Source organism: Triticum aestivum, chromosome 7B, assembly GCF_018294505.1.
Source record: "Triticum aestivum cultivar Chinese Spring chromosome 7B, IWGSC CS RefSeq v2.1, whole genome shotgun sequence".
NCBI lineage: Eukaryota > Viridiplantae > Streptophyta > Magnoliopsida > Poales > Poaceae > Triticum > Triticum aestivum.
Window position 1 is genome coordinate 106,715,354 of NC_057813.1, and position 26,111 is coordinate 106,741,464.

Genomic DNA, 26,111 nt, shown 5'->3' on the forward strand with positions numbered 1-26,111 from the left:
TTGCATGCAAAGCAAGCTACAAGTGAGCTTCGAAATTCGATGAGTTTATATGATGGTGAGATAACCTGATCATGTGGTGGCATGATAGGTTGCAAGCTGGTATTGTTGAAGCATGCCAGTCTTATGCCAACCGTTTAACTCCAGTTTTAACGTGGATCAAATCATGTTCCCGTTCGTCTCCTTTTCGTGCTGCCACATGTCTTCTGCAAAGAATGCGGTCTAGTCAGTTGCAAACCTCTTTCCTCGTACACACCAAATAGAGGGGCCGTGATGAGGGTTCCATGGCCCTGGATTAAAGCCCGTCATCCGGTCAGGGGGCATGGGTGTTTCCGGTTGGGACCGAGAGGGGGGCACCCCTTAGAGCGCCCGATATAAATTTGATCCCATGCTACTCGAGGTTGTGGCCTCTCCGCCTTAAAGTTTTTCTTGAACGTTGCCTAGGGTGATTCCTGGCAGCGGGATGTGGAATGGATGTGTACTGGTTAGATGCGTTTCTTCTAAAATACCGTAAACGGAACTGGTCCTTTGTGACTACGGAAATCCGTTGGCTGTGGTTAAAGAGTACAAACTCTGCAGAGTCAAAAACCATTCAAGTAACCGTATCTATGGTCAAGGACTGTGATCATCATATCTATGTCAGTACCAGTGTCAGTCTCAACGTCCGTCTCATCGACAGTCTCAGTGTCAGTTTCAGTAACAATCTTCGGTGGATGAACATGAGTGGTAAACCCGGCTGAATGTTATTCCTGTGGATGGACTAACCCGTTGATCATTATATACTGAGTATTCCCTTGGGATGATTTAAATTCATGAGCTACTTGAATTTGAATGGTGAAATATAAGCCCTTTATGTGATGTCGCTCAGACGTCCGACTGTGGCACTCTTGTTATTTACTTTTGATATAAGCCCTTTATGTGATGTCGCTCAGACGTCCGGCTGTGGCACTCTTGTTATTTACTTTTTGATATAAGCCCTTTATGTGATGTCGCTCAGACGTCCGACTGTGGCATTCTTGTTATTTACTTGTGATATAAGCCCTTTATGTGATGTCGCTCTGACGTCCGACTGTGGCATCCATGTTATTTACTTTCATTATAAGCCCTTTTCGAGATGTCGCTTAAGACGTCCGACTGGGGCACGCACTGTCACTTACATTTCAATATAAGCCCTTTATGTGGTGTCGCCCTGACGCCCGACTGCGGCATGTTAATTTAATTTTACCTTTCGAGGCGTCGCTTCAGACACCCGATCAGTCTTCAACTATTTTATTGGGATTTCGGGAGGACTACCGTCTGACTTCCTTTTTATTTAACATGCCCTGCAAATTTATCATCTGAATGTGCATTACTAATCTGCTCATGTGCATCATGTTTGCATTTGTTATATCTTATGTCCAAACTATCTTGCGAGTACATTCAAAGTACTCACCTGGCTTGTTGATTTGGTCAGATGTTGACGAAGGCGATCTTATGGATGAAGAGTACGATAGCGAGTCCGACGCCTAGAGGAGTCCCAGTCAGTCCCGTGCGATCCTGGAATTGGTCACTTGTATCATATACGCTTCCGCTACCCGAATAAAATCATCGAGCCTCACTCCGGCGCTCGATGAGCTGTAAGATCTAGAAGTCATGTCACCCACTCCACTGTGACATATCCACCACCACTTTTATTGCGAGTCAGTAGTTATGCCACCATACCCTTGTGCCATATCCGCCTTTATGTATAATATCGGCGTGCTTGTAATAAATTGTTGAGCAGTCTGAAAGTGCAACTATCCCTAGGTGGTTTTGGTAATTCATAACAACATATAGCTCATTGAGCTAATGTTATTCCAAGACTATTATTTCAGGAAAGCTCAATGAATGGCATGGCATGGATGATGAAAGTGGATCCCTCAAAATATCAAGGACAAAGGATTGACTCAAGCTCAAAAGCTCAAGACTCTTCATTTTACATTTTAATGATCCAAGATCACATTGAGTCTATAAGAAAAGTCAATACTATCAAGGAGGGATGAGGTGTTGCTTAATGAGCCTCTTGCTTCAAGTGCTTAGTGATATGCTCCAAACACCCTCAACTACTTTCTCACATCCTCATATGACCTAAACCCAAAGTCAAAATCGGTCACACCGATTCTTTCTATCCGGCGCCACCGAGTTCAAATGTCATAGCCACTGCCACAAACCCTAGGCAAATCGGTCTCACCGATAGGGATCTCGGTCTCACCGAGATGGGATTGTAATCTCTCTGTTTCCCTTCGTAACGTTTCGGTCTAACCGAAGTGAGCGATCGGTCCCACCAAGATTGCAATGTAAACTCCATGTTTCCCTTTCGTAACATTCCGGTCTCACCGAAATGAGTGAATCGGTCCCACCGATTTTACCTGACCAACTCTCCGGAAAGCTTATTACCAAAATCGGTCTCACCGAGTTTGTGTAATCAGTCTTAGCGAGATTACGTTATGCCCTAACCCTAACCATATCGGTCCTACCGAGTTGCATGTCGGTCCCACCGAAAATCCTAACGGTCACTAGGTTTACTAAATCGGTCCGACCGAGTTTGGTAAATTGTGTGTAACGGTTAGATTTGTGTGGAGGCTATATATACCCCTCCACCTCCTCTTCATTCGTGGAGAGAGCCATCAGAACAAACCAACACTTCCAACTTACCATTTCTGAGAGAGAACCACCTACTCATGTGTTGAGGCCAAGATATTCCATTCCTACCATATGAATCTTGATCTCTAGCCTTCCCCAAGTTGCTTTCCACTCAAATCTTCTTTCCACCAGATCCAAATCTCATGAGAGAGAGTTGAGTGTTGGGGAGACTATCATTTGAAGCACAAGAGCAAGGAGTTCATCATCAACACACCATTTGTTACTTCTTGAAGAGTGGTGTCTCCTAGATTGGCTAGGTGTCACTTGGGAGCCTCCGACAAGATTGTGGAGTTGAACCAAGGAATTTGTAAGGGCAAGGAGATCGCCTACTTCGTGAAGATCTACCGCTAGTGAGGCAAGTCCTTCGTGGGCGACGGTCATGGTGGGATAGACAAGGTTGCTTCTTCGTGGACCCTTCGTGGGTGGAGCCCTCCGTGGACTCGCGCAACCGTTACCCTTCATGGGTTGAAGTCTCCATCAACGTGGATGTACGATAGCACCACCTATCGGAACCACGCCAAAAACATCCGTGTCTCCAATTGCGTTTGAATCCTCCAAACCCTTCCCTTTACTTTCTTGCAAGTTGCATGCTTTAATTTCCGCTGCTCATATACTCGTTGCATGCTTGCTTGAATTGTGTGATGGTTGCTTGACTTGTCCAAAGATTGCTAAAATCTGCCAAACTCTAAAATTGGGAAAAGGTTAAGTTTTTAATTGGTCAAGTAGTCTAATCACCCCCCCTCTAGACATACTTCAAGGTCCTACACAGCCTCAGCTCAACCTTGTAAAATATGTAGTGCTTCTGGATTTCTGTATCAAGGATTTGTCTACTAGTAAGGAAGATTTTTCTATACTGGTCGGATATAAAGGACGGTTTCTCAATAAATGGTCTTGACATTATGTCCTCAATGAACCACTGACAACCTTCTTCAATTCTTGACTGATCTACGGCATGATTCTATCAGTAGTTTTATCTTGAAAATATTTATTGTTTCCCTCTTTTACGGAACAGAATTGTTTTACACAATAGTAATGTACTAATGTGAAAGTTGCTATCATGTGCACACAAAGTCATGAGTTAGCATCCAGTACTCTGAGAATAAAAAAGGTAGCATCCGGTAATCAGATTACAGGTTCAGTGGATGCTGGATACAGCAAATGAACAACATCTGAAAGTAACTACCATATCCACACTCAATCTCCTTTCCACCTAGTCTCACTGAAGCTAGTACAGAACACTACTACTTGGAACAGGTTTCTAGCATATACACCACTAAAACACCAGCTGGCCACAGATGCCACATTACCAGCAGTACAAAACTAGGAACAGTTTTCTAGCATACACCACTAGAAAAAATGCCACAATACCACTACACCAACATATAATACACAGATTAAATGAGTTAAAGATGGTCTCATGTCAACACTCACAACAGAAACATGACCAAGCAACACGAACTTCCATACTACACGAGCCAACACAGAGATTGACTCCTGGGGGGCTTACACCGGCTCTATGAGGTTGTAAAACTGCTTCACTGGTCTCAGCAGCATATCCCACGTTTCTTGGAAATGCCATTACAGAAACCTTCAAGTTCCTCTGAAGCGCAACAGAGACCACACGTCGTGTGAGCGCGATCACACCGTTAGAGTCAGCAGGCAACCTACCATCTTCAAACTCAAGTAACTTGACTTGCAGGGTGTCATCCCTACTGGAGGCAGCACTAAATACACCCCGAAAGCCATCCGGCCACGACCCGCCAATAATTCTTATAAAGACCGTGGCCTCCACCGATTGATAAATGTGATCAAAATTCATTTCCAGCGTGCTAAGCCTGCTAGGGTAGACATTTTGAGGACAGGCTCCAGCTCTAAACACCACAATGAGAGCACTTAAATCTTTATCCTCAGATTCAATAGCGCCCTTCACTTTGAGCGAAACCTCAACGTATGTAGGATCATATGAGACGACAATGGCACGGCTAGGACCGGACAGTGCTAGGTAGCAATCCTGCATGCGCAGAACAAAAATTAACTAAACGACAATGTTCATTTCATCATATGGTAAGACAAAACCAAGAGAGAAGAGTCAAATACGAACCTCCTGGGTGATGGTTTGGCAGTCAGTCCTCGGCCGGTGGAAAATAATATTGCGCTTACGATCCAAGTAATCACGTGCAGCAACGATACCAAACACTTGTAGTGGCCAGTGCAAGCCCCCGTTGATTGCTGCAACTTTGACTGACATAATCTGCAGAGTGTCCATGGCCTTGGCCGAGCAACCCGAAGCAGGATTCACATAACGCATGGCAGGGAGTAGATGCTGCATAGATCGATCACATCACATGTAAATAAAAGCAGTTAATTAGTTAGCTACAGGAGATAAATTCAAATCCATTGACGTATATATGCTGCAACTTATATTGCTCCCTCGGTCCCATAATATAAGAACGTTTTTGACATTATATTATGGGACGGAGGGAGTATCAAATTGGTATCAGTGACAAGCACAACATAGAAGGACGTACGTGTGCATGGATCAAGAGAAGTGATTGGACGGGGAGAGGGCTTACTGGTTTGGTCGAAAGTAACACCGCCGGGAGCTAAGTATCTTCTCCACATAGAGCGAAACTTGGCAGCGAACCATTCTTCCTCGCATTGTGCCGGTGCAGTCTCCTCCTCGTCATCTCCAGCTTCATCTTTCGCCTCAGCAGCTTCGCGGGCCGATTTTTCAGCCATGGACTCGGCAATAATCCTGGCCCTTTCTTCAGGTGTCATGTTTCTTATCATCTCATCCCCTTCAGCCAGCATCTTTGCTATCCTCGCAGCCGTTACCTTGGCTGGTTTTTGAGGCTTGGCCTTGGGTTTCTTCGTCGCCGCCATCGGCTTCGTCGCTCTCTCGGCCTCAGCAGCTTCTTCTCGAGCCTCGCCTCGTTCAACAATCTGATCCCTCTGATTTCGTTTTGTCGCCTGAATCTCAGACGTCTTTCCTGGCTCCTCCCTGGATTTCAACTCTAGCGAAGAGTCACCAGTCGTATTTTAATCTCCAGAGGCCAGAGCACCGTGGGCAAGGTCGATCGGTCGCAGTCGCCGACGCTGCTCTCCTTGGGCAAAAAGAAAAGAAAACCGTAGAGAGATTGAGGGTTCGTGTTGGCCAGCGTATTAATTGGAACGCGATCGACTCAAGAAACTGTTTCCGATTCAAACTCGGCGTCGATGTCGGAGAGCTCGCTCTCACCGCCGGTTTAGGCTTCTTTTTTCTTTCGAGCGAACGCCGGTTTCGGCTTCTGGCGCTCCAAGCAGACGCCTAGCGGGCGGACCGCGGACCCCGCAAACCTCTTTTTACCGGTTCAGCTATGTACTGGTACATCATCCACCACACAGTGCCTTCAAGATCCGTGCAGTTGTGGTCTTACTTCATATGTACATCTTTGTTTTTATTTACTCTGCATATTAGAGTTGACTAACCCTAAGCCGCCGCCGCCGCCACAACTACTGCCGCCGCCTCGGTCCCCCTCCTCTTTCCTGTCCGGCGGCCTCGTCGGCGGCAAGAGGAGTGGGGACCTGTCCGTCTTGTTTTATTTTTCTTAGGTTTTTGTTTCTCCGGCGGCATCGACGAGGTGGTGGCGACGATTGTGTGTTGGAATAAAGTCTCTCCGGTCTCTCCCTACCTCGACGACGTTCGATCCGGCGTCGGCGAAGAGCCTGTGAGAGTTTGTGTCCCCAGATCGTTTGGTTCCCTTCAGATCTTGGCAGTTTGTGTGTCTTTCAAGGAGTACTTTTGGCTGGCGTTTGGTGTGGCGACCACGACATCTTCTTCTGTGTTGTTGTGTGGCTTAACCCGGTTTCTCCAACCCTCTGATCTGGTGGTGGTGGATTGCAAGCTTGTTCTGCTTGGGGTGATGCTCCAGCCGATGCTGCTTCAACGACTTCTAGATCTCGTCTCAAGGGGCGAGTGGCTATTGCAGCCTTCAAAGCCTTGTATGGCGAGGGCATTTGCAGGTTTTGCTTTTCTTTGCTGTTGGTTCAGTGCAATTTTCAATCACCGACGGGCAGCGTACAATCAGAGGAAGAAGAAGACTAGTATGCTTTTTATTGTAATTTTATTTTTTACTGGTCGTTCTATGTCCAGTTGTCTATCCTTTGTACTGGCCTTTGTTTTCCTCGATGATAATCAGATTTAAGATGCCCTTTGGGTGTCTTTATTCAAAAAAAAAAGTTGACTGAAATCAAACTTCATAAAGTTTGACCAAGTTTATAGGAAATAATATAAATATTTACGATAACAAATCTATATGATGTGAAAGTACGTTTAATAATGAATCTAATGATATTGATTTGTAATTGTATATGTTAATATTTTTGTCTATAAACTTTGTCAAAGTTATGAAGTTTGACTTTGACCCAATTTAATATGCAGAGTAAATAAAAACGAAGGGAGTATATCTCTGTATTGTCCAACTAATATGTTCATATCTCAGCACTTAATATCTTTTGAAACTTTTTATATATTTGAATTCCTAGCGACGAGACCTCACAGACAACACCAATCTGCAATGCATTTGAACAAGTTCCAATTTTTTCGTTTCAATCAAATTTATGTTCAATGAACTATGTTAAAAATTTGTGTTTTGAAATAAGTGAAATTATTTTTGAACTGAGTGAAATATAGTTTTGAAGGGAGAGAATTTGTTTTACAAATGATAGTTCTTTTGAAATAAGTGAAATAACCTTTCTAAAATAAGTGAAATTAATTTTTTGAAGTGAGTGAAACCTTTTTTTTCATACACATGACAGAAATACGTGAAAGTTTCTATTTCAAAGTTTTGAAACTAGTTATTTGATACAAGTGAAATATGTGTTTTTAAATGAACAAACTCACTTTTCCAAAATAAGCTTTTTTTACTGAGTGAAATATGTATTTTCAAACGACTGAAACTTGTTTTCTTAATTGTGTGAAATTATTTTCTATAAAATGAGTGAAATCGGTTATTTGAAATATGTGAGACTGTTATTTTCAAATATACGAATCATGTGTTTTTGAAATACGTGAACTCGGTGAAATATGTGTTCTGAAATAAATGAAATCGGTTTATTTAAAATAAGTGAACCAAGTGTTTTTGTAATTAGTGAAACATTTTTAACACATGAAAAATAGATTTATCAAAGGAGTGAAATGTGCCTTTTCAAATTAGTGAAATACTTTTTTCTGAATTAAGTGAAATAGGTTTTTTGAATTGACTAAAACCAATTTTATGAAATAAGTGAAATCACTGTTTGAATGAGTGAAATTGTTTCTTGAAATGAGTGAAATATAATTTTCGAAATGAGCAAAATCTGTTTTATGAAGCGAGTGAGTTTGTTTTTTCAATTGAGTGAAATTGGTTTCTTTAAATAACTAAAATGAGCTATCTAAAACGAGTGAAATCAAATGGGTGAAGTTAGTTTGTAAGTTCCATATTCCAGTTTGTGAAAATGTTTGAAACCGTAAATATCACTTATATGAAATAGTGAAACCTTTTAATGTTTTATGGATGTGATTTCAAAGATAACTGAAAATATATATACGTGAACCAGGTGATTTTGTAATGAGTGAAACTTTTTTAAAACACATGAAAATAGTTTTTCTCAAAGGAGTGAAATGTGCCTTTTCAAATTAGTGAAATACTTATTTTGAAATGAGTGAAATTATATTCTTTCGAACTGAGTGAAACAGTAAAACTAAAATTAGATCAAATGTATCCTTGATTGATCTTGCTCTGAAGATCTTCTCGCTACGAATTATAATATATATAGAAAAAACAGGGTTATGGTTCAAAAGATATTTATCAACCAAAGTTTTATTATGAAAGTAAATAGAAGTCTTCTACATGGGGAGAAAGAGAATACTTTAGAATAGATGTAATCTCCACACACTGCCTACCATGCAAAAAGCTGCACACATGGGTCTATATCAGTACTTGTCAGTTGTATTCAACGGGTATAAGAGTTTGCATGTTTATACTTGATAACCCGCAAGTATACGGGATCAATGTAGCCTCTTTCGATAAGTAAGAGCGTCGAACCCAACGAGGAGCTAAAGGTAGAACAAATATTCTCTCAAGTCCTATCTGCCACTGATACGCCTCTACGCACGCTTAGTGTTCGCTTTACCTAGAACAAGTATGAAACTAGAAGTACTTTGTAGGTGTTGTTGGATAGGTTTGCAAGATAATAAAGAGCACGTAAATAAAAGATAGGGGCTGTTTAGATAAAGAAGCAATAAAGTAAATATAGCGAGTGTGGAAAAGTGGCGGTAGGAGTTGCGAAATTGTCCCTAAGCAATTGACTACTTTACTAGACCGGCAATCACTATTGCAATTCTATTTGAGGGAGAGGCATAAGCTAACATACTTTCTCTTCTTGGATCATATGCACTTATGATTGGAACTCTAGCAAGCATCCGCAACTACTAAAGATCATTAAGGTAAAATCCAACCATAGCATTAAAGTATCAAGTCCCCTTTATCCCATAAACAAACAACCTACTTACTCGGGTCTGTGCTTCTGTCACTCACGCCACCCACCATAAGCAAATCATGAACATATTGCAAACCCTACAACGGGAATCCCTCAAGCTTGCGCGACACGGAGAGCACCAGAGGACAGCCCCAATAATAAAACATGCAACTCAAACCAATCATAGCAATTCATCAATCACCGATAGGACAACGAAAATCTACTCAGACATCATAGGATGGCAACACATCATTAGATAATAATATGAAGCATAAAGCACCATGTTCAAGTAGAGGGTACAGCGGGTTGCGCGAGAGTGGACCGCTGAATATAGATGGGGGAAGGTGATGGAGTTGTTGGTGAAGATGGTGGAGGTGTTGGTGTAGATCGCGGTGATGATGATGGCCCCCGGCGGCGTTCCGGCACCACCAAAAGCAAGGGGGGAGAGCCCCCCTTCTTCTTCTTCTTACTTGACCTTCTCCCTAGATGGGAGAAGGGTTTCCCCTCTTGTCCTTGGCTCCCATGGCTTGGGAGGGGCGAGAGCCCCTCCGAGATTGGATCTATCTCTCTGTCTCTCTCTGTTTCTGCCTTCTCAGATTCTGCCCTTTCACCGTTTCTTTTATATCCGGAGATCCGTAACTCCGATTGGGGTGAATCTTTCGCCCAGATTTTTCTGATAAAACTAGCTTTCTTGCAGCAAAATAAGAGCGTCAACCGCCTTAAGGGGTGCCCACGAGGGTCCAGGGCGTGCCCCCTGCCTCGTGGCCCCCTCGGACACCGTCTCGTGTTGATTCTTCCTCCCAAAAATCATAAATATTCCAAAATAATTCTCCGCCCGTTTTTATCCCGTTTGGACTCCGTTTGATATAGGGTTTCTGCTAAACATAAAACATGCAACAAACAGGAACTGGCACTGGGCACTGGATCAATATGTTAGTCGCAAAAAAGAGTATAAAAAGTTGCCAAAAGTATATGAAAGTTAAATAATATTGGCATGGAACAATCAAAAATTATAGATATGACGAAGACGTATCAGCATCCCCAAGCTTAATTCCTGCTCGTCCTCGAGTAGGTAAATGATAAAAAAGATAATTTTGATGTGGAATGCTACCTAGCATAATCTTGATCATATGTCTAATCATGGCATGAATATTAAGACATGAGTGATTCAAAGCAATAGTCTATCATTTGACATAAGAACAATTATACTTCAGGCATCCCAACAAACAATCATGTCTTTCAAAATATCAATGCTTCAGAACGTTATCCCTACAAAATCATATAGTCTGGTATGCTCCCTTTTCTTAACACAAGGTACCCCTCATGCCTATCCCGGTGTCAGCCAAGCAATTGTTTCATACTTTAGTATTCTCAAACCTTTTCAACTTTCACGCAATACATGAGCGTGAGCCATGGATATAGCACTATAGGTGGAATAGAATATGATGGTGGGGGTTATGTGGAGAAGACAAAAACAGGAGAAAGTCTCACATCAACGCGGCTAATCAACGGGCTATGGAGATGCCCATCAATTGATGTCAATGCGAGGAGTAGGGATTGCCATGCAACGGATGCACTAGAGCTATAAGTGTATGAAAGCTCAAACTAAAACTAAGTGGGTGTGCATCCAACTTGCTTGCTCACGAAGATCTAGGGCATTTGAGGAAGCCCATCGTTGAAATATACAAGCCAAGTTCTACAATGGAAAATTCCCACTAGTATATGAAAGTGACAACATAAGAGACTCTCTATATGAAGAATATGGTGCTACTTTAAAGCACAAGTGTAGAAAAAGGATAGTAACATTGCCCCTTTTCTTTTCTTTTTTTCCTTTTTTTGGATGGGCTTCTTTGCCCCCCTTTTTTTATTTAGGCTTCTTTGGCCTCTCTTTTTTATTACTTTTTATTTTTTATGGGGCAATGCTCTATAATGATGATCATCACACTTTTATTTACTTACAACTCAATATTACAACTCGATACTAGAACAAAGATATGACTCTATATGAATGCTTCCGGCGGTGTACCGGGATATGCAATGATCTAGCGTAGCAATGACATAAAAAATGGACAAAACATCATGCTAGCTATCTTACAATCATGCAAAGCAATATGACAATAAATGCTCAAGTCATGTATATGATGATGATGGAAGTTGCATGGCAATATATCTTGGAATGGCTATGAAAATGCCATGATAGGTAGGTATGGTGGCTGTTTTGAGGAAGATATAAGGAGGCTTATGTGTGATAGAGCGTATCGTATCACGGGGTTTGGATGCACCGGCGAAGTTTGCACCAACTCTCGAGGTGAGAAAGGGCAATGCACGGTACCGAAAAGGCTAGCAATGATGGAAGGGTGAGAGTGCGTATAATCCATGGACTCAACATTAGTCATAAAGAACTCACATACTTTTTGCAAAAATTTACTAGCCATCGAAACAAAGTACTACGGGCATGCTCCTAGGTGGGAGGTTGGTAGGAGTTAACCATCGCGCGCCCCCGACCTTCACGCAAAGATAAACAATCAAAATACAATGTGCGCCTATTTGGTTATATATTTAATAGACCATACGTGCATGCTTCGGGAATCACAAACCTTAACACCAACATCCTTACTAAACACAACCATCTACTAGTACCTCCCACATATTATCATCTCTATATCGCAAAACTATTGCAAGGAATCAAACATATCATATTCAGTGATCCACAAGTTTTATGTAGGATTTTATGACTAACCATGTGAATGACCAATTCCTATCATCTCTCTAAATAGATATAAGTGAAGCAAGAGAGTTTAATTCTTTCTACAAAAGATATGCCCATGCTCTAACAAATATAAGTGAAGCAAAAGAGCATTCTACAAATGGCGGTTTTCTATGTGAAGAGAAACAGGCAATCCAAACTTTAAATGATATAAGTGAAGCACATGAAGCATTCTATAAAGCCATGCTCAAAAGATTTAAGTGAAGTGCAATGAGCATTCTATAAACAACCAAGGACTATCTCGTACCATCATGGTGCATAAAATAAAAATAAAAACTAAATGCAAAAGACGCTCCAAGACTTGCACATATCGCATGAACGAAACGAATACGAAAACATACCGATACTTGTTGAAGAAAGAGGGGATGCCTTACGGGGCATCCCCAAGCTTAGACGCTTGAGTATTCTTGAATATTTACTTGGGGTGCCTTGGGAATACCCAAGCTTGAGCTCTTGTCTCTCTTCCTTTTCCTCATATCGAGACCTCCTGGATCAAACACTTCATCCACACAAAACTTTAACAGAAAACTCGGTAAGATCCATTAGTATAATAAAGCAAATTACTACTCTAGGTACTGTTGCAAACAAATTCATATTTTGTTTTTGCATTGTGTCTACTGTAATATAACTTTTTCATGGCTTAATCCACTAATAGAAATTGATAGTTTCATCTAAACAAGCAATCTATGCATCAAAAACAGAATGTGTAAAAAACAGAACAGTCTGTAGCAATCTGAACATTCACCATACTTATGGTATCCCAACAATTTTACCAAAATTAGGAAAAATAAACAATTTGTATAGAAAGACAGTGCAAAAAGAATCAGAACCGTTTGACGTTCCAGTAAAAAATGTAAAATCGCGCACTACAGCCAAAGTTTCTGTCCTGCACCGTACAAACCAACAAGCATTGTAAACATCCTGCACATTATTTTTATAATACAATGAAATTGTACAAGGGGGTAATTATTTTTTATGAAAAGTTTCTGTAATTAAGATTCACAAAGTTTCCGTGAGCATGAACAAAGTTCAAGGCTAGCTCCCACTTCAACAATGCTTGTCTTTCTCACTTTCACTTTCCTTTTTGAAAAGTTTTGGGTTCCTCTCTTTATTTTTTTGTTTTTAGACTATATAAAAGCACTCAACGGAAATAAATGACTTTAAAACTTCTGGGGTGTCTCCCTGGCAGCGCTTTGTTCAAAGACATTAAGCTAGGCATATAGTGCTCAAGTAATGGATCCACCCGGATCCCAAGGTATATCAAAGCCAATTTTAATTAGCAATGATTTGTAATTTAGTAGTGAGCACAAAGTAACATATATCAAGTAATGACGAAGTCTAACTCTCTTCCTATGCATCGGCATGTCATAAAAGAACAATTCATGCACACATAGTAAAGGCCAATGCATAGTATAAATAGTTTCTTGCAATTTTATCATATTGGAAACATAGAGAGGTGGAGATATAGTTTCTCTCTCATAATAATTGCAAGTAGGAGCAGCAAGCACGTACATATAATATCTATTAAAATCACCATGTGCAACGGTAAAATGCAACCCATCAACATAATCCTTAATAAGCACAAACTTCTCCGATATAGTGTGGTAGGGAGAATTCAAAAAGATAATAGGACTATCATGCGTGGGTGCGATAGCAACAATTTCATGTTTAACATAAGGAACTATAACAAGTTCATATCCATAAGCATCATTCATATTGGCATCTTGGCCAGAAGCATAGCAAGCATCATCAAAAAGGGATATTTCAAGAGAATCAACGGGATCATACCAATCATCATAGCAATCATCCTTCGGTAAGCATGAAGGGGAATTAAACAATGCATAAGTTGAAGAGTTACTCTCATTAGAAGGTGGGCACGGGTAGCAAATCCGCTCTTCCTCCTTTTGTTCTTCGCTCTCCTCATCATCTTTTCATCCAATGAGCTCATAGTTTCATCGATTTCTTCTTCCATAGACTCCTGCAAAATATTAATCTCTTCTTGGATAGCGGAGACTTTCTCAATAATTGCATCAATATTGGAATTGAACTCATAATTCTCATAGCAATATTTAAGTATAGCAAAATTTTCTGGTCTATAAACTGAATCATCAAAATCTTCAAACGTTTTAAACATAGATTCAATCTCATAAGCACCCATAAAAGCAACAAATTCTTCTATTTGTTCCACATCATAGTAATCATAGATACCATTAGCATAAGAAGCCAAGGTTTTATTATCATTGAATTTGCATGAAAAGGGAAGGTGTGGACACTTCATCCTAAAGCAACAAGTATAATCATGTCTCAAGCATAGATCCCGAGCATACCAATGCAACATATAAATTTGATCCCATAATAGTTTTCCTTTTTGGGTCAAGCGATAATCCCTAAAGTATTCACGTTGATCCAACGTGTCTCCCATAACAAAGTTGAATGGGGTTTTCTCAGGATTATCAAAGTAGTAGATAATATCTTTCACATAATGAGCATCGAGGGTTTTAGGAGTGTTGAGGATATAGCTACTCAGTGTAAACCGGCCAGGAGGGCCCGGTTCACTCTCGACTATGCTGAAGCCCATGAAGATCCAGAAGATGGCGTTTTACTAATGAGGCTTAGAAGCCTGCAGCCCAAAGGCGGATTAGGGCCCATAGTGGTAAACCGGCATGACTATGTAAACTTGTAATATAAGTTAGGAAAGGAGAGACCGAGCTGGACACTTTGTATGAGTCGGCCTCGGGGCTCTGTAGACCGGCCGGGCGTCAACTTGTGTATATAAAGGGACGACCCGGCGGCGGTTCAGGGACAACAAACAATAACTCGAGACTCAGGCAAGCGTATTCCGCTCCCTGGTCATCGAAACCCAATCAATCCCATCACAACTAGACGTAGGCTTTTACCTTCATCGAAGGGGCCGAACTAGTATAAACTCCCGTGTCCCTTATCCGGTTTAACCCCTTCAAGCTAACCCGTTGCGATGGCTCCACGACTAAGTCCTTTCATGAGGACATCTGACGTGTTAATTCCACGACAGTTGGCACCCACCATGGGGCTATCGCACGATGGTGTCGAGTTCTTGAAGGGCTGCTCTGAAGGACTCAAGGGGTACGTGATCGGCCGGATGACCAAAAGTCGTCGCGGCAAGCTCTACATCGACGAAGAAGGATGGGGCCCCGAGGCTGACTCGATCGAGTACGGTTACCAGGTTCCCTTCGGTGGAATTCATGTCTTCGTCGGCAAGATTGGCGAATCGGGCCCTGAGCCGGACATCTGCACCGACCTCGTCGAGACGGCTCAGCGTGCGAGTCCAGCCCGGGTTAAGCTCGCCGTGAAGCGTGTGTTCATAGGATGTGTCCATGGGATCAGATCTGAACCGGTGTCTGAAGGTGAGACATCCGTATACTCCGATGGCGAGTCATCCATTGGCGAAACTGAGTCCTTGTACCAGATTCATAGCGGTGCGTTCGAAGGATATTCCAATGGCAATAGTATTCTGGACCTCCTTGAACCGCCAAGTCGGGTTGCTATTTACATGGCCGGAACACAGCCCACGTTGCAGTCTTCATCTACCGTGGCGATGAATACCTGATCAGCAGCCACGGCAGGAGCCCCGGCGCGCCGTCTGGCGCAAGTCCTATCCGGTTTGATGGACGCCTGGGCGACCTTGTTAACCGCGACAGTCACCCCGAAGACGCGGGATCAGCACAACGCGGACGTTGCGAAACTGAAGGACCAAATAGCACAGGCTAAGGAGGACCTGGCAGCTGAGGATGCCAGGATGGCTGAAGAACGGGCCGCTTTGGATGCCCAATCACAGCGGATACAGGCACAGAATTACCAGCTCATGCTGGATCGGACCGCATCAGTGGATGTAATGCGAAGGAAGTACCGGTCACGTCTGTTGCCGGTTTATGAAGGGTTAAATGTCTTTCAGACTCCAGGCGCTGGGCCGAGCAATTCGGCAGCTGCAAATCGGACTAAGGTGCCTAGGACAGCTCCAGATCAACTACGGATGACGGAGCCACCCCGACGAACAGATAACCCACCGCAATACGTGTCTACTCCGCCGGGTCACTTCTCGAGCCCTCTGGATAACATGATTGCCGCAGCCTCACGCCTGGCAGCCATTCCGATGGAGGGTGATTCAATAGCAGCAGTCGAGACGCGGCGGGCGAGAGACCTTCTTCAAACCGTCGTGGTGCAGCAGCAGGCTTATTCATATAGCCGAGATAGAATTCATTCAACCCCTCGCCCGAGCCCAAGTTATAGCAGGCGTATGGATGAACCAGAGGTGTCTAGCAACGCGCGGATCATGGCAGGGCACAAAGGGATGCCGCTTTGGGTCGTTATCAACCCGCCCCGGTTCAGCCAGCAGCGTCAGTTGACCGAGGCACCGGGCTTGCCTTTAGTTCCTGGGGAGTGTCGTGCCTTATTCCGGCTCTCCGTAATGTGCGTCTACCCAAAGATTTCAAGGGTCCATGCAAAGTGTCTAATTACACGGCGGATCAGCCACTTGAGGCGTGGGTCGAGAGTTATGAGATGACAATGGAGATGCTGGATGTAGATGAAGCAGCTTGTGCAAAGTACTTCACGATGATGTTGGAGGGAATAGCCCGTACTTGGCTGAAAAATCTACCAGTTAATTCCATCGAGTCATGGGATCAGTTGAAGGCTCGGTTTATAGCCAATTTCAAAGACACGTGCAAACAGCCCATGTCCATTGTGGATCTGGATGCTTGTGTTCAAGGAGAGAAGGAGTCCACAACTCATTGGGTACGCCGGGTCTCAGAATTGTTGCACTCGTCTGACCGGATTAACGCTGGTCAAGCGATTATCACACTGGAGCGCAATTGCCGGTTTAAGTCATTGGAGATGAAGTTGGGACGGCTCAAGCGCCACTGCAATGACATGGGAACCCTCATGGCAGCCTTGGTAAAGTATGTCGATTCTGATAATACCAAGGATCCCGATTCTGATAATGAGAAACCGGAGAAGGGAAAGAAGAATGGCAGTGCAAAGGGAAGCAGCACAACCAAGGAGGCCATGGGAATAATGGTAAGCGTAAAGCGGATTCAGATTTTGTGGCTAACGCTAATGTGCAGCGCCGAAAAGGTAAACCGCCCCAGTGCGGCGGGGCGATGAATCTGGAGCGTTTGTTGAATCAGCCCTGTCCAAAGCATGGGACCAAGGAGGTTCCTGCAACGCATCTTTGGAAGGATTGTAACATTATGAAGGAATTCAAAAACTCTGATCTTTTCCGGTATGATCAGGGTCCGTCGGGCGGTTCAGGTCCAGGTTTCCATGGTGGCGGCGGTTCAAACTCTGGGTTTCAGAATAATCATGGCAACCAGAAGAACCAACGTGGTAATAACCAGCAGAATAATTAAGGGAATCAGCAGCAGTCGGGTTACCAGAGTCACCCAAAGCAGTTGAATGGTGGGCAATATCATGTGTTTACCACTAGTCTATGCAAGCGTGATTAGAAGCTTCACAAGAGGGCAGTCAATGCTGTTGAACCGGCAGTTCCACGTTATCTGCGGTGGTCGGAACAACCTATTGTGTGGAGTAGGGAGGATCATCCGCCCCGGGTTGACAATACGGGTCAACTAGCTCTGGTGGTGGCGCCTTAGGTGGGAGGTTATAAGTTCACCAAAATACTCATGGATGGAGGAAGAAGTATCAATATTTTGTATTATGAGACATTCCGTCGCATGGGGTTGAAAGATAAGAATCTTAAACCGTCCAACACTGTTTTTCATGGTGTGGTACCAGGTAAATCGGCGTATCCCATAGGTAAGATCGCTTTGGAAGTGGTGTTTGGTTATGAGCATGACTCTAGGTCTGAGACATTGACCTTTGAGGTAGTGAGAATCCAGAGCCCGTATCATGCGCTGTTTGGGCGGCCGGCTTATGCAAAATTCATGGCAAGGCCTTGTTATATTTATTTGTAGCTTAAGATGTCGGGTCATAAAGGGACTATCACAGTTCATGGAAGTCGGAAAATCGCGTTGGATTGCAAGGAAGGTGATGCGGCTTATGCTGAGGCGGTTTGTGCTACAGAGGAGCTAAAGTTTTATAAGGAGAATGTTGATCCGGCAGACATGACCCCTCTGAAGAAGCCCACCACTAAGCATGACCCAACCCTGCATTTCAAACCGGCTGGCGAGACTAAGCTTGTTGACTTTGTACCTGGCGATTCATCCAAGCAGTTCAGCATCAGCACCAATCTAGATCCAAAATAGGAAAGCGCGCTCATCGAGTTCATCCGTGAGAACCAGGACATTTTTGCATGGAAGCCTTCTGACATGCCAGGTGTACCGAGGGAACTCGCTAAGCACACTCTTAATATTGATCCGAAGTTTAAACCGGTCAAGCAATTTCTTCGTCGCTTTAATGAAGAAAGACGCAAGGCAATTGGTGAAGAGGTAGCCCGGCTGTTGGCTGTTGGATTTATCGTCAAAGTGTTTCATCCTGAATGGTTGGCTAATCCGGTGCTGGTTCTTAAGAAAAATGGCACTTGGCGTATGTGTGTGGACTACACGGACTTGAATAAGGCTTGCCCGACCGATCCCTTTGCTCTCCCGCGTATTGATCAGATCATTGATGCGACGGCGGGTTGCGAGCGCTTGAGTTTTTTGGATGCTTATTCAAGATATCATCAGATCAAGATGGCAGTTAAGGACCAGGAGAAGACAACCTTCATCACTCCCTTTGGAGCCTTCTGCTATGTTTCTATGCCCTTTGGGCTCAAGAGTGCTCAGGCAACTTATCAGTGTTGTGTGCAAAATTGTCTTCACACACAGATTGGGCGTAATGTTCATGCCTATGTGGATGACATTGTGGTGAAATCCAGGAAGAAAGAAACACTGATAGATGACCTCAAGGAGACGTTTGACAATCTTCGGGTTTACAAGATGATGCTTAATCCGGATAAATGTGTTTTTGGTGTTCCGGCAGGCAAGCTTCTCGGGTTTCTTGTATCCAACAGGGGCATTGAGGCTAACCCAGAAAAAATTAAGGCAATCACATCCTTGGCTAAACCAAAGTGTATCAATGATGTTCAGCGTCTCGCAGGTCGGATTGCAGCCCTTAGCCGGTTTATCAGTCATTTGGGAGAGAAGGCAATTCCTTTGTATCAGATGTTGAAGAAGATGGATGATTTCGTCTGGAGTGACGCAGCCAATGCGGCTTTTGAGGAGCTAAAGCAGCAGTTGGTTGAACCGTCGGTTCTTGCAGCCCCAGTTGATCATGAGCCTTTGCTGTTATACGTGGCTGCCAATGCCCGAGCGGTCAGTGTGGCAATTGTGGTTGAGCGTAAAGAAGCTGGGAAGGAATATCCGGTTCAACGACCTGTATACTACATCAGTGAAGTCCTGATCGAGTCCAAACAACGCTATCCACATTGGCAGAAGTTGGTGTACGGGGTTTTTATGGCCAGTCGAAAACTCAAGCAATATTTTCAAGGCCATCCAATCACAGTGGTTAGTTCTGCTCCTTTGGGCGATATAATTCAAAACAGGGAAGCAACTGGCCGGGTTGCAAAGTGGGCAATCGAGCTTGGTCCACATGGTTTAAAATATGTACCTCGAACAGCCATCAAGTCTCAGGCTCTTGTGGATTTTATCAATGACTGGACCAAGTTGCAAGCACCGGAAGATAAACCGGATAATACGTACTAGACTATTCATTTTGATGGATCCAGGCAGTTGGAAGGATCGGGGGCTGGAGTTGTCCTTACTTCCCCTCGAGGTGATAAAATTTGCTATGTCCTCCGCTTGATGTTTCCTTGTACTAACAATGCAGCTGAGTATGAAGCTTTACTCCATGGTCTCCGTGTGGCCAAAGAGATGAACTTGAGTCAAGTTCGTTGTTTCGGAGATTCTGATCTGGTGGCTCAGCAAGTTTCTGGTACTTGGGATTCTAAGGATCCACTCATGGCAGCTTACAGGCATGAGGTGGATATTGTGGCGGGTCATTTCAAAGGGTATCAGGTTGAGCATATCGATCGGCGCAAAAACGAAGCAGCAGACGCTTTGAGCCGGCTTGGATCTCAGCGTAAACCGGTACCTCCTAACACATTTTTAGATATCTTGCATAACCCGTCTGTTAAGTTGCCTACAAAAGAGGATTTGGTTGTTCCTGATCCGGAGGCTCAGTTGGTGGCCGCTTTACACGTTGTACCGGATTGGACGGTTCCATATCTGGCGTACATGAGCCGGGGCGAGCTACCAAATGATGAAGTTCTGGCTCGACAGATAGTCCGGCGGTCCAAGTCCATGGTTATTCACAATGGCGAGTTACACCGTTGTATCGTTTCAGGCGTATTTCAGCGTTGTGTTTCTCCGGAAGAAGGCCAAGAGATCCTACGGGAAATTCATGAAGGGGATTGTGGTCATCATGCCGGTTCAAAGTCCCTGGTTGCAAAAGCTTTTCGTCATGGGTTTTACTGGTTGACAGCTCATGCTGATGTGGAGGATCTGGTAAAGCGATGTGATGCTTGTCAAAAAATTTCACGCAGAGCTCATGTTCCAGCTCAGGAACTACGGATGATTCCTATCACTTGGCCTTTTGCTACTTGGGGGCTTGATATGGTGGGACCCTTTAAACGTTCCCAGGACAAGAAGACCCACCTGTTGGTGGCAGTTGATAAATTCACCAAGTGGGTTGAAGCGGAGCCTGTTAGCAAGTGTGATGCAGCTACGGCGGTTCAATTTCTTAAAAAGATTATCTTCCGCTTTGGCTTTCCACACAGTATCATCACGGATAATGGTACCAAGCTTTCCAAAGGTGAGATGGAGGATTTCTGTCAGAAAGAGCGCATCCGGCTTGACTTAGCATCTGTGGCGCACCCTCAATCCAACGGTCAAGCAGAGCAAGCTAATCAAGAAATTTTAAAGGGTCTTAAACCCCGGCTTATGATTCCCTTGAAGCGGACGCCGGATTGTTGGGTGGAAGAATTACCTTCTATGTTGTGGAGTATCAATACCACCCCCAATCGATCAACAGGTTACACGCCTTTCTTTATGGTATACGGAGCAGAGGCAGTTCTCCCAGGTGATATACGTCATGACTCGCCCCGGGTTGCTAATTATGTTAAAGCGGACAACGAGCAAGCTCGCCAAGAGGCACTGGACCTGTTAGATGAGAAACGGGATATGGCTTTGGCTCGATCGGCGGTTTATCAACAAGACCTACGGCATTATCACAGCCGCCGGGTTAGGACAAGAACCTTTCAAGAAGGTGACTTGGTGCTTCGGCTCATCCAGGATCAGACCGACATGCACAAGTTATCCCCGCCTTGGGAAGGACCCTTTGTGGTCAGCAAGAATCTGCACAACGGATCATACTACCTCATTGACGTTCGAGACAACTCACACAACTCTGAGGAGGAGACCCGGCGGCCGTGGAACATAGCTCTCCTCCGGCCTTATTACACTTGAGCCATAGGCTCTTCTTATGTACATATTTCAACAATGTATATATTATGATCAATAAATAAATCAGCATCCTTGCTCTAAGCGGGGCTTCTACTGTTTTTTCTCAAATATCCTTTGAGTTACATGGGGGCTTTAGCTGACAAAGCGGAGTACTACCTATTAAACCGGCTATCACGCCACAAAGCTTGGGAGCTTCACACCCAAGGGGCCAAAGAGAGTTTGGATGCTATGCACAACTCAAACATAGGCACCCAATGAGCACAGCTCATCACGTTACTTGGGGGCTCCTTGTGTCAAATACCAAGGAGTTTGAATGGACCCTTGTAGCTGGGTATCGACCCACGGCTTGGAAGCCTGGTATATTTACCTAAAACCCTGGGTTAACCTGCCTTCATCAAGTAAGACACTCCTATCCAGGTCATCCTGGCACGGCCCTCCGAACGTTTGACAGTTACTCTCATTGAGACCCTGCACTTGTCAAAGTTAAAACGGTGATTGGTTAGTTGGAGGTCCATCTTAAAAGGCTTTGTTAAATGGTTCAACTTAGCAGCCTGGCAGCCCACAAAAAGCCTCGAATTTGGGCCTGGCAGCCCTCAAAAAGCCTCGACTACACGGTTTTATTTGTGTTTCGCTAAACTTTATGTTAAACTGATTTTCTTAGCCTGGTCAGTCATCTTATTAGCCTGGTATTCTTTAAACCGGCTTGGTTTGCAACTACACGTTGACAGACCTTATTCTTAAACCGGAGTTTGTTAACCCGGCCTGGCTTTGGTCATCTGGTGTGCATCATCACCCGGTATGATTTACTATATGACATCAGTACATGATGGAGTTATACACGAATTTCAGATTTGGGTTTTCACCCTTATCACAATCAAAGTTGATCAACCAATTCAGCAGGGATATTACATCACAGGTATGAATCATTTCATATTTTTTACGGTTTGATTCTCAATCAGGCCTTTTCTTGGGCATTATGACCCGTCCGGCGGTAAACCACCAGGACCCTTTTTCTTTTTTATGCACACACGGGAGTTGCATATTATGATACCTGAACCAAAATTGACATTGACATGGCGGATCACATAAAGTATCTCCTGCACGATGGCAGCAGAGCAAAATAGTTTTTGCTACCCTATTACAAGGCACAGAGGCCCAAAATATGGAATTGTTTCACAACGGATAGTTTCTAACATATCAACCGAATTGACGGATTAAGCTTCACCGCCGGGTTGATGTGAAGTAGATGGGTCATCTGGCGTCGGTTCAGCCTCCTCCTCCCCATCCAATGGCTGGAAGTCATTGGTGGTCCAGTCAATCCGGGTTAAAGCCTGAAAGACAGCCTCTTCACTTATAAGCTCAGCCGGATCAACGTTACGGGCGTAAGTGTGCTTACGAATTGGTGGAATAAGGTTCTGCACGTCAGGAATGACAGCTTCAACTCGTTTGTTGTTTGCATCATAGAAGGACCGGTGAACCGTCAGGTTAGCCTCTTCTGCCAACTGACTCGCCAGAGGACGCATCTCCCTTGTTACCCGTTTGAGGGCGTCGTTGTCAAATACTTCGCCGTTTTCTTGTGCACTGGGTAAGCCCTTGGCTATATCAGCCGGATCAAGATCAGCTATCCATGCCTTGGCTCGAGTCAGTGCTACTAAAGTGCCAGCCCGGGCGGCGGATCGCTTCAATTCTTCTATCTGCGCTGGCGTCATAGATAGGCGGTCCAGCGTGTCTTTGATCAGTGTTGGAGCCGCATTGTCATAAGAAGTGGCGCAGATAACCCGTTGGATGCCGGTATACAGCCGTTGAATCAGCGTATACTCGGCCTTGAGTTTCTTCCGCATATCAGAACCTAGATGAGCAATGCGACTACCTATAGTGGTTTACGAAGTTCATGTTAAACCGGAGAAAATTTTAAAGCGGAGTATTCATAAAGCCTTGGTAAACTATGCTTACCGAATATTGCAGAGGTCATGGCATTGACTTGGCGCTTTAATCCAGTAAGCTCTTCCGTCACCGGTTTAAGAGCTGACTCAGCGTTTTTCGCCCGCTTCAGCAATCTAGCCTTTTCGGTATCCCAGTTGGCCTGCTCAGACTTGAACCATTCTTTGAGCTGCTCCATGGTGGTTAAGGCGGTTTTCAACTCATCCTTGGCCTTGGTGGTTTCTGCTTGTTGGGATTTCAGATTTTCTTGAAGGTCAGCAATTTGCGAGGCTTGTTGGTTTATCTCACTCTGCAACGGTAAGAGAGCATGTCAATATCTTTGTTAAAGTCCCAAGCATATAACCAGTTATACACTTGGCACTTGGGGGCTAATGCGGATCATTTTTTTTGCTGATTATTGAAGTCCCAAGGATTAATACAAGTTTTAATCATGGCACTTGGGGGCTAATGTGTGTTTGATCATAAATACACAAGGAAACTTCATAAAGTACAGTATGGAATATACAAAGTCCCGGTTTGACTTTCTAAAAGACAAACCGGCCCTTGGGGGCTACAATGCAAGGAAAGTACAGAGCAAAGAGCAAAACTGTTTACCTCATAGCGCTCCTTCATCAGATTTACTAAACCGGCTTCATAATCACGGCTTGTGAAAAGCCGGTTCAAGAAGCCGGAGTGAAGGTCTTGAGCAGAGAGATCGACATAAGCTGACAAATCAGTCTTCCCCTTCCCCTTGCTCATAGCAGCAAATTCATCCTTGGCAGTGTGCTTTGATAGAGCAACCGGATTACCAGGGGCGGTATATGCAGTGCCAGTAACAACAACGTCGTCATCTTTGGCCGGACTGGATGAATTGACATTCTTAACAGGGCTTGGCGCCTTGGTAGCAGGGCTTGGCGGTTTGTTAACCGGGCTTGGCGGATCAGCAGTTGAGCCCCGCTGTTCCACTGTTGGACTTGGAGGAGTAGGAGGATGTGAAGTATCAACCTCTACATTCGGTTCAACCTCTGGTGGGTTAGCATCAGCATCTTGGTTTTGCCCAGCAGAGCTGTCTATGGCAACTTCAGGGTCTTCGCCATGAGGCTCTGGAGTCTTCTCCGGATTAACATCAACAGTAAGGTCGCTGGTCTTGGCTTTCTTACTTAATCGAGCCTTGGCACTGCAACATCAAAGGTTAGAATATGGTAAACCGGTAAATGAAACAAACAAATTAAGGAGTAATATACTTACCTAGTGACGACTTTGAGAGGAGGCAGCTGAGTGGTTGAAGAACTGCCAGACGAGTTGGAAGAAGCCTGGTAATTCGGGTCAGACGGATTGAGAGGGCATCGGAAGAAACCTTTCAAAGGATAATGTTTTTCAGGAGAACAAGTCACCTCTGGATGATATTTCCGGGTTGGCGTATCAGGTAAACCAGACAACATGATTTGTTGACCGCTATGCCGGGTTGTGCGACGTTCTTCAGCTTGCTGTGTCTTCAAAGAAAATTTTGGGTCCAAATGAGCAAGGGGGTGAGATTGTTTTACTTTCCGGACTGTGCGGCGAATTCTTTGAACCGGTACACGATCTGGATCGGAAGAAAGAAGGATTACCTCAACATGTTCTGCACGGCTGGCCTCAGCATCATCCTGGGAATAGTCATTGTCAATAAGATGAACAAAAAAGGAACCAAGTGAGTCAAGTTCTACCTCGGCGTCTGATTCTTCATCTTCTGGCGGATCAGAAGACTTGGTGGTTTTCTTCTTGCTAGCTTTCTTGGTGGCCTTGGTCTTTGCACGAGGAGCCCAGGCCGGTTTAGTCCATTTCCAAAAGGAGCTGTTAGCCTGAAATTAAGACAAGGTTAGTATACAGTCAATACGGAAGCAAATCAGTAAAGTATTTAGATAAACTTTACCGCTGGCGGTTTATTGGAGACGCAAAACGGAGCCAACCCGGTTTGGCTGCATGCAGACATCGGTTCATCAAGCATTTTCTTCACCAATTCAGTAACTTCAAGATCGGTCATTGCTATTTCATGAAATTGTTGAGGGTCTTTGACATCACCAGTATATTCATGCATCAATCCGGGGCGGCGGCTTAAAGGTAAAATGCCCCAAGAAACCCACCAGCGGACAAGATCAATGCCAGTTAAACCATTGGCTGTCAGGGCCCGGAGCCTGGCGAGTTGAGGTGCAAAATTCTTCCGTTCTGCGGCGGTCAAGCGTGAAGGTAATGGGTGGCCGTTGCTAAGCCGGTGAGGGCAATAACTCGGCAAAGGATTTTCTCCATCAGGGGCAGTGTTCCGACAGTAAAACTAGGTCTAATTCCATTCTTTAGGATGGCTATGATGTTTTGCATGAGGGAAGTCGACTTCTTTCCTTTTTTGAATTGAAACACCGCCAAGCTCTATGTTGGGACCATCTGAGAATTCTGTGCGGCGGTTCAGATGAAAGAAATCCCGGAACAGCTCCACGGTTGGCTCTTCTTGAAGATAAACTTCACAGAAAACTTGAAAGTTGCATATATTGGACACAGAGTTTGGACCAATATCTTGTGGATGGAGTTGGAAGCTTGCGAGGACATCCCGGAAATTTTTTGATCCGGGCAGACTGAATCCCCGGTCTAAGTGTTGCATAAAAACAATCACCTCTCCTTCTTGAGGTTCAGGTGGACATTCCGATTCCGGAACTCGCCAGTGGAGAACTCTTTTTGAGCCTAAGGCACCAGTGGTAACATAACCGTTGATTTTTGTTTCCGTGATCCGGGATGGAACCCAATTGCAAGCAGCGAATTGTTTCGTCATTACGGAAGGGGGGGACTGAAAGGAAAAAACAAGT

At 44.2% G+C, this 26,111-nt stretch overlaps 1 protein-coding gene across 1 annotated transcript; it reads right to left on the reverse strand.

The window, feature by feature from the left end:
- Positions 1-3,879: 3,879 nt before the first annotated feature.
- LOC123155541 (uncharacterized) lies at positions 3,880-5,772 on the reverse strand. The gene is made up of 3 exons (XM_044573697.1): positions 5,228-5,772; positions 4,760-4,976; positions 3,880-4,669 (listed from the first exon to the last, which is right to left on the reverse strand). Exons 1-3 carry the CDS (start codon positions 5,539-5,541, stop codon positions 4,079-4,081), a joined length of 1,122 nt encoding a protein of 373 aa, XP_044429632.1. The 5' UTR covers positions 5,542-5,772; the 3' UTR covers positions 3,880-4,078.
- Between the last annotated feature and the right edge of the window lie 20,339 nt (positions 5,773-26,111).